The sequence below is a fragment of the Palaemon carinicauda genome, chromosome 15, assembly GCF_036898095.1.
Source record: "Palaemon carinicauda isolate YSFRI2023 chromosome 15, ASM3689809v2, whole genome shotgun sequence".
In the NCBI taxonomy this organism is placed as follows: Eukaryota; Metazoa; Arthropoda; class Malacostraca; order Decapoda; family Palaemonidae; genus Palaemon; species Palaemon carinicauda.
In genome coordinates, this window is record NC_090739.1 from 127,103,047 (window position 1) to 127,119,765 (window position 16,719).

The 16,719-nt window shown below is 35.7% G+C and overlaps 1 protein-coding gene across 1 annotated transcript in view; it reads right to left on the minus strand.

The window, feature by feature from the left end:
- Positions 1-16,467, minus strand: part of LOC137654727 (uncharacterized) — a 202,835-nt gene extending 186,368 nt beyond the window's left edge. Inside the window, 1 exon segment of the mRNA XM_068388631.1 lies at positions 14,798-16,467. Coding sequence (XP_068244732.1) covers positions 14,798-16,457 — 1,660 coding nt within the window. The 5' untranslated portion in view covers positions 16,458-16,467.
- Positions 16,468-16,719: the final 252 nt, after the last annotated feature.

A 16,719-nucleotide genomic window follows, 5' to 3' on the forward strand; every position in this document is an offset into this window, starting at 1 on the left:
CCAGTTTTAGCGGGGCCAGATTCATCCCCTAGACTTTGCTGGTCCAGATTCATCCCCCAGTTTTTGCTGGTCCAGATTCATCCCCCAGTTTTTGCTGGTCCAGATTCATACCCCAGTTTTAGCGGGGCCAGATTCATCCCCTAGACTTTGCTGGTCCAGATTTATCCCGTTTTTGCTGGTCCAGATTCATCCCCCAGTTTTTGCTAGTCTGGACTCATCACCCAGTTTTTGGACTCATCACCCAGTTTTTGCTGGTCCAGATTCATCACCCAGCTTTTGCTGGTCCAGATTCATCACCCAGTTTTTGCTGGTCCAGATTTATCCCGTTTTTGCTGGTCCAGACTCATCCCACAGTTTTTCCTGGTACATTTTCATCTCCCAGTTTTTCTTAGTCTAAATTATTAACGTCATTAGCAAAGTTACTACAACCCAAGTAGCAAAAGCACTCGGCTATAAGCCTAAGGTCTTCAACAGGGAAAGTAGCCCAGTGAGGAAAGGAAATAAGGAAACGAAATAGTGTACCCGAATGTACCCTCAAGCAAGAGAACTCTACCCCTAAAACAGTGGAAGACCATGGTACAGAGGCTATGGCACCACCTAAGACTAAAGAACAATGGTTTGATTTTGGAGTGTCCTTCTCCTAGAAGAGCTGCTTGCCATAGTTAAAGAGTCTTGAAGGATGAATTGTACATCTTTTTGACCTAAGCCATTTGTTCTTTTACGTGGTGGTTAGTCAAGTGTAGTGGGTGTGGTTCAAGGTGGTCTTGGAGGCAGCAGCTTTATTCGCAAATAATTTGCTGATAATTAAAACGTTAACATATCTTGGAGTAAATTTCTAAAGGTGAAATTTGCATTAAAAAATCTCCAAGTTCCAACTTTCCTGCTTCTATAAAGATGAATTATGATTTTAACGTCGTTGTCTGTTTATGAAAACCTGACTACCCTTTGGTTAGTTTATTATCAGAATCAGACAACATTTAAACATATTGCAGTAATCTATGGAACACTTGTGAATTGCAAGTTTAAGCTGGGGACTTAAAATGAACAATGCCGGGTTCAAGCTGGTTATAGTTCTTTTGCTTGAGGGTACACTCGGGCACACTATTCTATATTCTATCTTATTTCTCTTCCTCTTGTTTTTTTTTTAAAGGTTTTGTAGTTTATATAGGAAATATTTGTTTATGTGTTGCTGTTCTTAAGATATTTCATTTTTCCTCTTCTCCTTACCTCACTTGGCTACTTTCCTTATTGGGAACCCTAGGCTTATATCATCCTGCTTTTCCAACTTGGGTTGTAGCTTAGCAAGAAATAATAATAATAATAATAATAATAATAATAATAATAATAATAATAATAATATCCTTTAGGTAAGCAGAGACGGGTAGTATCATGCAAACCTAAGATTTGCGACATGTAAAGTTGGTAAAAAACAATAAGAGAGAGAGAGAGAGAGAGAGAGAGAGAGAGAGAGAGAGAGAGAGAGAGAGAAGAAGAAGAAGAAGAAAGTAGTTGGTAAAAAACACCAGAAAGAAATAAGCAGATTTTGGCAACAGTTGGCCCATATCAAAAACCATTTTTTCTTGTATAATTTTTTTTTTTTTGTAATGGAAGGGTATCAGAAGACACCCCCTAACGCCCCCATATAATGGAACTAAAAGAAACACACAAACAAAACAAACGGAAAGCGATCCCCGGCCATTGTGGGTGGTAGAATGACGTGAAATGTACACACTTCTTTAGCCAGTTGACAGACAAGAATCTGGGGACGATTCTTGTCACTCCGGCCACAGGAGAACGTTCTCTTGAAATGGAGAAGGGACGAAGGGTTTTACTCTTTCCGTCTTCATATAACATTCCTAAACTTTTATTTCTCGTCTCTTCCTCTTTTCTCTTCCACATTCTCATTCTCTCGATATTCTTCCTACTCATTGGACACCAATCATACTCGTAATCGTCGTTTTCCTCTGATAGGGGTTCGAGTCTTTATTTTTTCCTAATCATTGGACACCAATCATACTCGTAATCGTTCGTTTTCCCCAGATTGGGGTTCGAGTCCCGCTCATATTCGTTAGTACCTTTAGTGTCTGCAACCTTACCATCCTTGTGAGCTAAAGTGGCGGGTGGTGTTTGGGGGAGCCTATAGGTCTATCTGCTGAGTCAATAGTAGTCATTGCCTAGCCATCCTTGGTCCTAGCTTGGGCGGAGAGGGTGCTTGGGCGCTGATCATATATGGTCAGTCTCTAGGGCATTGTCCTGCTTGCTAAGGGCAGTGTCACTGTCCCTTGCCTCTGCCATTCATGAGCGACTTCAAAACCTTTAACCCCAACTCTTTCTCCTTACCTCAAGTCTCATTCCGTTTACTGCCATTTTTGCCACAATATCCTCAAAATTTGTCATCTCCCTCCTCTTCCAATCCTAATATTCGTACGTATTTTAATTACCATTATTATCATAACTAGAAAAGCACCCTAAGAGTGCAAACCTCCGCCACGGCAGGTTATTTCTCGAAACCAGATTGCCTTTCCCAGAATCAGTTTAGACCATAGGCGTATTTGAAGTCTGTGTGACAACCATGTGCGAACTTGAGATTAAGGTTAGGGTTAATTCGAGCGACCTTTTTCTCGACGTTGACCTTGACCTTTGACCTAGGACTTTCAACATTGAATCGCTTCCACGTCTCTACATAACAATTGATGACTGATAGTTTCACTACTCTAAGAGTAAAAGTGTGACCAGGAAGTTGTTCACAAACAAACGAACAGACAAACAGGTGCGAAAACATAACATCACTTCTCCCGTCAGAGAAGTAAATGATATATATATATATATATATATATACTAACCGATGGTCACGAAAAGAAACAGTATTATTAATATTATTACTTGCTAAGCTACAACCCTACTAGTAGTTGGAAAAGTAGAATGCTATAAAGCCCAGGGGCTCCAGTAGGGAAAGTTGCCCATTGAGGAAAGGAAACAAGGAAAACTATAAAAAATTTTAAGAACAGTAACAGCATTAAATTAATATTTCCTTCTCCATCATGAGGCTCAATACTACACAGTATTCTAGAAGTTTTATTCCAGCTGTTACCAAGTTGTGGAATGATCTTCCTAATCGGGTAGTTGAATCGGTAGAACTTCCAAAGTTCAAAGTTGGAGCAAAAGTTTTTATGTTGACCAGGCTGACATGAGTCTTTATAGTTTATATATGACATATCTGTTTTTGACGTTAATAGTTTATATAGGACATACCTGTTTTGACGTTGTTACTGTGTTTAGAATGATTTATTGTTAATTTATTCTCATCATTTATTTATTTCCTTATTTCCTTTCCTTACTGGGCTATTTTTCCCTATTGGAGCCCTTGGGCTTATAGCATCTTGCTTTTCCAACTAGGGTTGTAGCTTGGCTAATAATAATAATAATAATAATAATAATAATAATAATAATAATAATAATAATAATAATAATAAACTATGAAGAACTTTAACAAAACAAGAGGAAGAGAAATAAGATAGATGGAAGTCCAAGCAGGCGGCTAAGGCTACGTCCCATGGCTCTCTATCCAAAGTCGTATTTCAGCTGGAAATGTAACGAACTTAACGGACAGCCGACGAATTCAAATGTACAATATGCCGCTCAGGGGTTTATGCGTTACGTCGACTCCTGGAGGCTGCATCATTTTGGAACTGAATTTCCAGGAACATAATTTGAGCACTGGAATGAATATGGATGGCTGTTTCTGGATCCAGAAGAACCTCTCTCTCTCTCTCTCTCTCTCTCTCTCTCTCTCTCTCATATGGCCCGGGCGTGCAGTTTCATTCTATCAATCTATTCCGAAGAAGTGTTTTAATTCTTTCATTCTACCTTGTTTTGAGTATTGTTCTCCTGTCTGGTCTTCAGCTGCTGATTCTCATCTTAATTTGTTGGACAGAAACTTACGGTCTATTAAATTTCTTATTCCTGATCTAGATATTAATCTTTGGCACCGTCGTTCAATTATTTCATTATGCATGTTGCATAAGATTTTTCATAACTGACCATCCTTTACATTCAGATCTCCCTGGACAACTCTATCCTGTTTGTAATACTAGGCAGGCAGTTAATTCTAATAGCCAGGCCTTCTCCATCATGAGGCTCAATACTACACAGTATTCTAGAAGTTTTATTCCACCTGTTACCAAGTTGTGGAATGATCTTCCTAATCGGGTAGTTGAATCAGTAGAACTTCCAAAGTTCAAAGTTGAAGCAAATGTTTTTATGTTGACCAGGCTGACATGAGTCTTTTTATAGTTTATATATGACATATCTGTTTTTGTCGTTGTAATAGTTTATATAGGACATACCTGTTTTAGACGTTGTTACTGATTTTAGAATGACTTATTGTTAATTTATTCTCATCATTTATTTGTTTCCTTGTTTCCTTTCCTCACTGGGCTATTTTTCCTTATTGGTGCCCTAGGGCTTATAGCATCTTACTTTCCAACTACGGTTGTAATTTGGCTAGTAATAATAATAATATAATTCAATTCGTTACGATTTTTTTGTCTCGGAGCTATCTGGTATTCTCAATGTTTATTCTCATGGATATATGGTATTCTCAATGTTTTGTCTCATAGCTATCTGGTATTCTAGTATTCTCAATGTTTATTCTCATGGATTTATGGTATTCTCAATGTTTTGTCTCATAGCTATCTGGTATTCTAGTATTATCAATGTTTATTCTCATGGATATTTGGTATTCTCAATGTTTTGTCTCATAGTTATTTGATATTCTAGTATTCTCAATGTTATATCTCATAGCTATCTGGTATTCTCAATGTTATGTCTCATAGCTATCTGGTATTCTAGTATCCCCAATGTCTTATCTCATAGCTATCTGATATTCTAGTATTCTCAATGTTTATTCTCATGGACATATGGTATTCTCAATGTGTTGTCTCATAGCTATTTGATATTCTAGTATTCTCAATATTTATTCTCATGGATATCTGGTATTGTCAATGTTTTGTCTCATAGTTATTTGATATTCTAGTATTCTCAATATTTATTCTCATGGATATATGGTATTCTCAATGTTTTGTCTCATAGCTATTTGATATTCTAGTACATACATACACATATACCAAAGGCACTTCCCCCAATTTTGGGGGGTAGCCGACATCAACAAGAAACGAAACAAAAAAGGGGACCTCTACTCTCTACGTTCCTCCAGCCTAACCAGGGACTCAGCCGAGTTCAGCTGGTACTGCTAGGGTGCCACAGCCCAACCTCCCACATTTCCACCACAGATGAAGCTTCATACTGCTGAGTCCCCTACTGCTGCTACCTCCGCGGTCATCTAAGGCACCGGAGGAAGCAGCAGGGCCTACCGGAACTGCGTCACAATCGCTCGCCATTCATTCCTATTTCTAGCACGCTCTCTTGCCTCTCTCACATCTATCCTCCTATCACCCAGAGCTTTCTTCACACCATCCATCCACCCAAACCTTGGCCTTCCTCTTGTACTTCTCCCATCAACTCTTGCATTCATCACCTTTAGCAGACAGCCATTCTCCATTCTCTCAACATGGCCAAACCACCTCAACACATTCATATCCACTCTAGCCGCTAACTCATTTCTTACACCCGTTCTCTCCCTCACCACTTCGTTCCTAACCCTATCTACTCGAGATACACCAGCCATACTCCTCAGACACTTCATCTCAAACACATTCAATTTCTGTCTCTCCATCACTTTCATTCCCCACAACTCCGATCCATACATCACAGTTGGTACAATCACTTTCACATATAGAACTCTCTTTACATTCATGCCCAACCCTCTATTTTCTATATTCTAGTATTCTCAATATTTATTCTCATGGATATATGGTATTCTCAATGTTTTGATTTATGTATATCAAATCTCGTTTTTATATCTACATAAATAAAAACAACAGCAAATCCGAAAATGTCTGTACGGTGAAGGAAGTCTTATTGTAAGGTAATTAATTCTGCTTTCACCTGTCTTGGAATCTTGTATAGTCTATTCATGATTTTGGTCCTTTATAAGGGGATGCCACTTTGAGTCTGCTTCTGCTCTGTAGAGGTTTGGTAATGTGACTAACACAGTTGCATTGGAGGATTTGACAACTTTTTTTTTACCCTATACAATTAGGTTTATAAACATTAGTCGTTTTCTCTCTTTCTGTCTACAATTGTTGGTACAGTTCCTAATAATCCGATATGATATCAGCTCAAGGCCCTAAAATGTTGAAGATTTATAGGGGTACAAAGGGAAATTCATTACTTCAACCATTTCTTTTATTATTATTATTATTATTATTATTATTATTATTATTATTATTATTATTATTATTAGCTAAGCTACAACCCTAGTTGGAAAAGCAGGATGCAATAAGCTCAAAGGCTCTAACATTAAAATATAGCGAAAAATAGTCAGAAAAAGAAATAATCAAATAAACAAACTACAGAAGTAACGAACAATTAAAATAACGTATTTTAATAACAGTAACATTAAGATAGACCTTTCATAAATTGACTATTAAAAGAGACTCAGTCAGCCCATTCAACATAAAAACATTTGCTGCAAGTTTGAACTTTCGAAGTTCCACCGATTCAAGTTGTCTTAGGTTAAGTAGGTCTCATGCCAGCTTGCGTCTAGCCTGAAGGCACCTTATGATGAATTTGGTAAGAGGTTAAAATGGCGTAAAATTCATTGTGTGACTTTGGAAGCTTTCCATCTAACTGAGAGGAAGGTCATTTAGTTGATTATTACCTCCGGCAACGAAGTTGGAAGGAGGTTATGGTTTACCCCCTGTTTGTGTGTTTGTTTGTGTGTGTCTCTTTGTGAACAGCTTCCTGATAACAATTTCAATCGTAGTGAACCTTGCTGGGATTAACTGTTATGTAAAAAGCTAGAAATGGATAAATTTCGGAAGGTCAAGGTCAAAGGTCAAGGTTACGGTCGAGCAAAATGTCAAATTCATGAAATCAGCCTTATTTTGGGCATCGTTGTCACTGAGATTTCAAACAGGGTTCATATTTCAGTGTATGAAAATCCACGCCAATTAATACATATTAAGGTCAAAGGTCAAGGTCGTGAAAAAGGTCGAGAAATAAGATACCGCGGCAGAGATCTGTGCTCTAGTGTGGGTCCCTCTAGTTTTATTCTGAGACGAAGAGCAATTGGGTAAGAAAATAATGCTCCTTTGGTGGAATTGTGTATTAGACCTAACCGAAATAAACGAATTAGAGTAAACATTTAGACCCTTTAGACGCTGCCCTACCAACCGAGACGAAGGGCAGTAAGGGAAATGAATAATAGACAAATGAAATGAACAATGATGTCGTAAGATATTCTTACCGGCTCTTCTTCAAAATGACGGCACGTGGATAGCTAGCCACACACCAGACTAGATAAGTTACCATCAGATGTTCCCGAACAAAGGCGGAATTAATTGGCCCTGCTGCGTTCTCATTGTCATCTTTGTTCCCTCTGCTCTTCTAATTGTCAGGTTTGCGTCATCGTATCAAAATAACAATCACAAGTGATTCATCAATGTTGTTGTGAGCTTCATCTTACGTTTGATGTCAATTTTGAAAATTTCAACCCAACGGTTAAATATAGCTCTATTCGTTGAGCGAAGTGTAGCATGTTATTTTGCGGCTGACGTTACACACAAATCTTTGATTGGTCTATTATTATTATTATTATTATTATTATTATCGTTGTTGTTGTTATTACTACTTGCTAAACTACAGCCTTAGTTGGAAAAGCAGAATGCTATAAGCCCAGCGGCCCCAACAGGGAAAATAGCCCTGTGAGGAAAGGGAACAAGGAAAAATGAAATATTTTAAGAGCAACAATATTAAAATATCACTTTATAAACTATACAAACTTTAACGAAACAAGAGGAAGAGGAATAAGATATAAGATAGAACAGTGTGCCCAGGTGTACCCTCAAGCAAGGCAACTCCAACTTAAGACAGTGGAAGACCATGGTACAGAGGCTATGGCACTACCCAAGATTAGAGAACAATGATTTGATTTTGGAGTGTCCTCCTAGAAGAGCTGCTTACCATAGTTAAAGAGTCTCTTCTACCCTTACAAAGAGGAAAGTGGCCACTGAACAATTACAGTGCATTGTAATAGCTTCTTACGCCACTTACAATGAGTTTCAGTGTTTATAGTTGATGATAGATAATAAAACTAGCAACCGCCTAGATAATAACCGAATAAAGCTAAATTAAAAGGAAGAAGAGATGGGACAAAATGTTCTTTCATATCGCGTTATATGGAACAATTCAGCCATTCGAAGTCGACATATTGCCACGGAGTTTATGTGAGAACAGTTGGTTTGCTAATGTTACTAGCCTTTCCTTTCCTCACTGAGCTATTTTTCCCTGTTGGAGTCCTATGGCTTATAATAATAATAATAATAATAATAATAATAATAATAATAATATCTAGTAACCCTCTTGCTTGCGGTACCGGTACACTCGGGCACGCTCTTCTATCTTATTTCTCTTCCTATTGTTTTGTTAAAAGTTTTACATTTTATATAATAACAAAAAAACATATATTTTAATGTTGTTAGTTCTTAAATTCTTTTATTTTTCCTTGTTTCCTTTCGTCACTGAGCTATTTTCCCTGTTGGGATCCCTTAGGCTTATAGCATCCTGCTTTTGCAACTAGGGTTGTAGCTTTGCAAGTAATAATAATAATAATAATAATAATTGGAATGGCTAATAGGTTGTTTGCTCTTCGTATGCTTTTCTCATTTTCTACCCATGGTACCTAGAGTCCTAGACGAATTCAATATAAACAGGACTGGACTAGGCCTATAGCTTAGTAATTGGTTTAAATTGGAATGGCTAATAGGTTGTTTGCCCTTCGTATCCTTGGTAATTGGTTTAAATTTAAATGGCTAATAGGTTGTTTTGCCCTTCGTATCCTTTTCTTGTTATCTACCCATAGTACTTAGACGAATTCAATATACACAGGACCAGACTAGGCCTATATCTTAGTAATTGGTTGAAATTGAAATACTTAATAGGATGTTTATTCATCTTATTCTTTTATTATTTTCTACCCATCTTTCTACCTTAGTATTTTGTTGAATTTTTAACTAATAGATTGCAAAGCGTAGTTGATATTCATCATAGGGACAAAAGGAAACTAATATACTGTAGTGTTCTTGACATTCACATTTCATATGAGAAACTTATGTTTCTTGGGCTCTAAAACAAATGTGTTTTTCATGCAAACGATTCTACTCTTTGCATTGATCCTATCTCCAGTAGACCTGCTGTTGCTAAATCCCTTAACATAGATCTAGGTAGAGATTATGTATGGAACAAATTAAGAGAGGTGAAGTTGAATAATAAGAAAAACTTCAAAGTAAGGGTAGAAACTAGTTAGAAACTAGTAGCTCAATTCAAATTCTCTGTGTAACTTTCTCTATAACATTTTCAATGTCAATAATCATATCTAGTCCGTTATCACTTCAATTGTAAAAAAAAAAAAAAAAAAAAAAAATAGTGTAAACAGGAAATCTTCAGATTTTTGGGGATGCATCTATTTTTTATTTTAATGTTGTCCCTGTTCTTAAAATATTTTATTTTTCCTTGTTTCCTTTCCTGACTGGGATTTTTTTCCCTATTGGGGCCCCTGGCCTTATAGCAGCCTGCTTTTCCAACCAGGGTTGTAGCTTAGCTATGGTAAGCAGTTCTTCTAGAATCTAGGAGAAGGACACTCCAAAATCAAACCATTGTTCTCTAGTCTTGGGTAGTGCCATAGCCTCTGTACCATAGTCTTCCACTGTCTTGGGTTAGAGTTCTCTTGCTTGAGGGTACACTCAGGCACGCTATTCTATGTAATTTCTCTTCTTGTTTTGTTAAAGTTTTTTATAGTTTATATAGGAAATATTTATTTTAATGTTGTTACTGTTCTTGAAATATTTTATTTTTTCTTGTTTTCTTTCCTGACTGGGATTGTTTCCCTTTTGGGGCCCCTGGCCTTATAGTATCCTGCTTTTCCAACTAGGGTTGTAGCTTAGCAAGTATCATCAATATCAATCAACATCAATTGAATATAGATCTGCTGTCTGGACTTGCAGCTGCTAATTCTCTACTTAACTTGCAGTCTGTTACATTTCTTAAAGATTTAGATATTAAACGCTGGCATCTTCGTTCAGTTAGCTCTTTGCAATTGTTGTATAAGGTTTTTCATGATTATGAATATTATTTTTTAGCCAAATCTGTTTAGACTATAACAGCAACTACTAGGAAAGCAGGCAGTTCTAGCAATTATCGCCTTTTCTAAAACATGGGTCTAAACTAAACAACATTCTAGAAGTTTTTTTTTACTGCTGTAACCATACTAAAAACATGGGTCTAAACTAAACAACATTCTAGAAGTTTTGTTCCTGCTGTAACCATACTATGGAATGATCATTGTAATTAGAAAGCTTGATTATTGGAACTTCAGAAGTTCAAACTTGTTGCAAATGTTTCTTTTTTACTTACTGTTGAGCTGGTAGACATAAGTCTCGATTCATAGTATACAGTATGTATGTTATATGTATGTTAGTCTTCTTATTATATAGTATTTTTTTCTATTCCTTTGAAAGTCGATGAAGATATTGGGTTGAAGCCCTATACCCTGTATCTTATTGAAAAATATAAACACTAGAGGAATATATGTATGTGTATATATATATATATATATATATGTTTGTATATGCGTGCAGTATATATATATATATATATATGTGTGTGTGTGTGTGTGTGTGCTTATTTATGTACGTGTGTATATATATGTATATATATTTAAATACGTATATATATATATATATATATGTATATATATATATATATATATATACACACTGTATATGCATGCATATATAAGACAACCATCCCTCCAAAAAACGCCCCACCCTTTTTAAAACCCGAAGGGCGACTTCGCTAAACGAACGAAGAGCAAATTCCTATATTTGAGAAGCCAAGGTCGTTGCTCCTTCTTTGTCCCGAATCTCAGGAGAAGCTCTCAGACGAAGACCGTTAATTATGACTGCAAAAAAAAAAAAAAAAAAAAAAAAAAAAAAGAGGGGAGGGGGGTGGGGGGGGGGAGAAATGAGATGGGAATTGAGCCAGAATGATGCTTCATGCATTTCCTACTCTCATGAAGTCGAGAGAGGGGGGAGGGGGGAAATAAGCGCAGCTGAAGTTTGGCTTCGCGGGTGATATATCTGGTTAATTTCTGGTTAATATCTGGTTACCTTCGGGATTGTGTGTTCAACTAAATGCATCTTTCCTTCTGCCATTAATTTTCTCATTTTTTTCTGTTGTTCGTCTCTTGTTTCCCTCTGTATTTCTTCGTGAGTTACATTCTATAAATTATTATTTATTTCATCTTAATTCTCTCTTTTTTTCTCTCTTGTTCGTCTCTTGTTTCCCTTAGTATTTCCTCGTCAGTTACATTCTATAAATTATTATTTATTTCATCTTAATTCTCTCTTTTTTTCTCTCTTGTTCGTCTCTTGTTTCCCTCTGTATTTCTTCGTGAGTTACATTCTATAAATTATTATTTATTTCATCTTAATTCTCTCTTTTTTTCTCTCTTGTTCGTCTCTTGTTTCCCTTAGTATTTCCTCGTCACTTACATTCTATATATTATTATTTATTTCATCTTAATTCTCTCTTTTTTTCTCTCTTGTTCGTCTCTTGTTTCCCTTAGTATTTCCTCGTCAGTTACATTCTATAAATTATTATTTATTTCATCTTAATTCTCTCTTTTTTTCTCTCTTGTTCGTCTCTTGTTTCCCTTAGTATTTCCTCGTCACTTACATTCTATATATTATTATTTATTTCATCTTAATTCTCTCTTTTTTTCTCTCTTGTTCGTCTCTTGTTTCCCTTAGTATTTCCTCGTCAGTTACATTCTATAAATTATTATTTATTTCATCTTAATTCTCTCTTTTTTTCTCTCTTGTTCGTCTCTTGTTTCCCTTAGTATTTCCTCGTCACTTACATTCTATATATTATTATTTATTTCATCTTAATTCTCTCTTTTTTTCTCTCTTGTTCGTCTCTTGTTTCCCTTAGTATTTCCTCGTCAGTTACATTCTATAAATTATTATTTATTTCATCTTAATTCTCTCTTTTTTTCTATCCTGTTCGTCTCTTGTTTCCCTTAGTATTTCCTCGTCAGTTACATTCTATAAATTATTATTTATTTCATCTTAATTCTCTTTTTTTTTCTATCTTGTTCGTCTCTTGTTTCCCTTAGTATTTCCTCGTCAGTTACATTCTATAAATTATTATTTATTTCATCTTAATTCTCTCTTTTTTTCTATCTTGTTCGTCTCTTTTTTCCCTTTGTATTTCCTCGTCAGTTACATTCTATAAATTATTATTTATTTCATCTTAATTCTCTCTTTTTTTCTATCTTGTTCGTCTCTTGTTTCCCTTAGTATTTCCTCGTCAGTTACATTCTATAAATTATTATTTATTTCATCTTAATTCTCTTTTTTTTTCTATCTTGTTCGTCTCTTGTTTCCCTTTGTATTTCCTCGTCACTTACATTCTATAAATTATTTATTTCATCTTGAATTAGAGTTCTCTTGCTTGGGGGTAAACTAGAGTTTGCTGTTCTATCTTATTTCTTTTCCCTTTTTTATAGTTTTTATAGTTTATATGTGAAGGATCAAATTTTCTGTTAATGTTCTAGAAATATTTTTACTGTATATTCTTCTCTAGTGGTTTATTTATTTCCTTGTTTCCTTTCCTCACTGGGCTATTTTCAATTTTGGAGCTCTTGGGCTTATAGTATCTTGCTTTTCCAACTAGGGATATAGCCTAGTTTGCTATGATAATAATAATAATAAATGATAATAATAATAATAATTATAATTATAATATAAATAATAATAATAATAATAATAATAATAATAATAATAATAATAATAATAATAATAATAATAATAATATTAATAATAATAATAACAATAATAATAATAATAATAATAATAATAATAATAATAATAATAATAATGTAAATAATAATAATAATAATAATAATAATACATATTTAGTAATCACAGACTTACTAACTATTATTTGAAAATTATTTTCAAATTATCTCAACTCCTTCACCACAATACATCTAAAAATGTTTTCGAATATTGACGATCATATCTTTACACTGAAAATTTGTAAAATCCTTATCAACACAAGTTTATCTCCATGTAATGATTGCCTAAGACCCTTATCAGATAAGGCTAATGATAATGTCTCGTGATCGATGTCTTCAATTACGGTTTCTTGAGTCATTTACCGTTGTGAATAGGAATGAAAATTTCTTTTTGCAAATATAATGTTTCTGAAAATTGACTCGTAAAGACACACTTTAACTGCTGAAATGGAGTATGAATATCAGTTGAGTTTCAGTGCTATGTATGTATATGTATATGTATATATATATATATATATATATATATTTCATCTGCGTATTTATATATATATATATATATATATATATATAATCATATACATATATATACATTATAATTCATATTGTATATACATTATAATGCTTATTATATATATATATATATATATATATATATTGTACATATACCATGAAAGGAAAAGTTAGAAGACTTCAATTTACTCCAATCAAGTCTTCATTTTTCGTTTTGTGGCGTTAGTACATATTCTATGCCAATCCCTTGATAGCTGATTTCTAGACACACTCACAGACATACACGCACACACATAAATGTATATATATATATATATATATATATATATTTATATATATATATATATATATATATGTAATCTATTTGTGTGTATGTACGCATGTATGTAAACAACCCTGGCATTATCCATATCCTTTAACACATTCCAACTTTACCATCAAACAAGAAATATCCTTCTTTACTAAAACTCTTTGCTTTAGCTGGATTCATTTCTTATACAGTACAATCACTATGACATACAATGGTTGATATTAACAATTTGCCATCATGTAATCAATCTCCACTTCAGTATTTCAGACTTTTGTATACTCTATTTGATTATTAGCCAAAACTGTTATCATGAACTTTTAAAGTAAAGAAATTTAAGATTTACTTGAAAGATATATCACTGATGATTCTGATACACCTTTCCAGTACTATACTCAATTTTTTTTAATGAGGCGCATTTGCACTGACTCGCAGCGGTGCCCTTTTAGCTCGGAAAAGTTTCCTGCTCTCTGATTGGTCAGAATTATCTTGTCCAACCAATCAGCGATCAAGAAACTTTTCCGAGCTAAAAGGGCACCCTTGTGAGCCGGTGCAAATATACCTAACTAAAAAGAATTGACTATAGTTGACATTCATGGTGTTGACCAAGATCGGTGTCAAGTCGAACTGTCGAATGTCACTCTTACAGAAAAGAATAACAATAAAAGCTACACTTTGATTAGTATAACCTTCAATAAGATAATCGTTTTGGCAATGCTGGGAGAAGACCTAGATACACCCAGGCTATAGAGAAGAACTTAATAAGCGCTTTCTTAGGATACAAGGTTAACTTCAAGTATTCCAAATTTCAACGAAAGTACAGTAAACATCTGATGAAAAGATCAAGGAACATATATATAAAAAGAATTTACAGATATAATTTTCACTTACACCCCTGGCTAAAGCTAAATAATTCTACAGTCATAACAATAGGATTAAAAAATCTACATACTAGACCATCTTATGTCTCCTGCATCCTCTCGTGTAATAACACTTACCTGAGTTTTGTCTGAGACTGCTTATGACGAGGTTAGAATTCCCAGGTATAGGCTGAGATTCCAAAGGAGGAATAGCCTGATCCAGCCCTGGAAGCAAGGAATCGTTTCTGAGAGCACTGCCATCTTGTTGATGTTTGTATGAAGGCGACGGGGAGGCCCTGTTGATAGTCATAAGTGGAATGCTTTGATCACATGAGGATCGTAAGACTCTGTTCTGGGGCGGTCGTCTTATCTCGGTGTCTCCGGTTGAAAATATGGGTTTTGAGCTCTGAGAGGAAAGTGTCGCATAACCGCCCAAATCTGATTGTCCTCCAGAGGTAGCAAAGATTTTTCTGTGACAGTTTTGATTATCAACTTGTCTGGTAGATGTAGACTGGGAAGAAAATACCGTGACTGGGCACAGATCGTCTAGGGCCGGCCCGGACAGATCTGGCAGACTTTGAGCACTTGGTCTGCGTTCAAGAGACCCTGGAATGGGTATTGAAAATGTATTATCTGGATTCTTTTCAGGTTCATTCTTGATTTCTGATACAGCGTGACTATTCAAAGTACGTAGAAAGGACAACCCACTTGTTTGAGGCTCTAAATAATGGCCACTTCTCACAGCCTCAAGGAAAACGCCAGCATCTAAACTTGGGCTTTTGCTACGGAAGTGCTTTGCCTTGTGGACAGTTAGTGAGTTTCCTGATTGTTGAATGTCCTGATTACGAGAGAGATTAGGAATTGGAACTGCAGGTGTTTCAGCTGGTTGAGAAACTCTGTTTAAATGAGTATCAATACTTGTGCTTTTAGGTGCAAATGAGGTGTTGCCATAAGTGTTGTTCCGTGTTCCAATGCAATCAATGCTTGGACTTTTGGTTCTATATGACTGTTGGAATGTCAAATCTAGATTACCTTGATTTAAAAAGCATTCAAGGCTAGGACTCTTTGAACGCATTTGGCTCTTAAACGATGCTAGGGAATTCCCATTTGGACCCTGTGAACCATCTCTGTGATTTCTTGACCTTCTGGGGACTAAATGGGGCTTCTGGTGGAAATTCGAGTCTGTCACTGGCCTGGTAGCAGGCATTGTCTGCTGAGGGAACGGCAAGTTCAGGTCTGAGAAAGAAGACGGGGTCTTCATAGATGAATCGAGGCACTCGTTGACTTCTGGGTGACTTTTTGGAATGTCCAAGGGACGACTGATATACGCTGCATTAGACTGTGATCTCCCACGACGACAGTCCTGTTCAGTCTCCGCGTAACGTTCATTTTGTCCCGTTTGGGACCACAGGAGAGAAGTTTCTGAAGCATACTTTTGAAGGCTGGATTCTGGGTTAATGTTAAACCTGTGCAGGCTGTCGACCGCTTCGTGGTACTGAGGGGGAGGGTGTAGCTTCTTGAAATTGGACAAATCATCAGAGAATGCTGAAGTCATTTGAACGTTCCTGGTGGTATTAACTGATGTATTTCTCCCAGCGCTCAGAGCAGATCCAAACCCGCCATATTTACCAGTGGTCACCCTGTTATGAAAATCACCAAGTGGTCTATGTGGAGCGGATGGAGCAAAAGATTTCCCTTGAGGATAAAGTCCATCTGGAATGACTTGGGGTTTTGCTGCCGAGCTGTCTTGGGGTGAATCAGTCACCCGCAGTCGGCTGAAGTCATGGACTGGTTCCATTCTGGATGATCTGAAATGAACGAAAATTCTTTTTATATTTCTGCAATAATACAAATAACTGTATTTCTCACCACAAATTTAATAATGTAGATGAATTTAAATAGGCAAATGCACATGAACAAAATAACATTAGAATTTTTATTAACTGTGATAGAATATCTAAGATTTTATTACATTCTAGAATAGCTTGTGGTTAGGCAGTGACAAATCATTGGATGGTTTATATCAGGACATATACTTTAGGAAGTGGCAAAGCATTGTA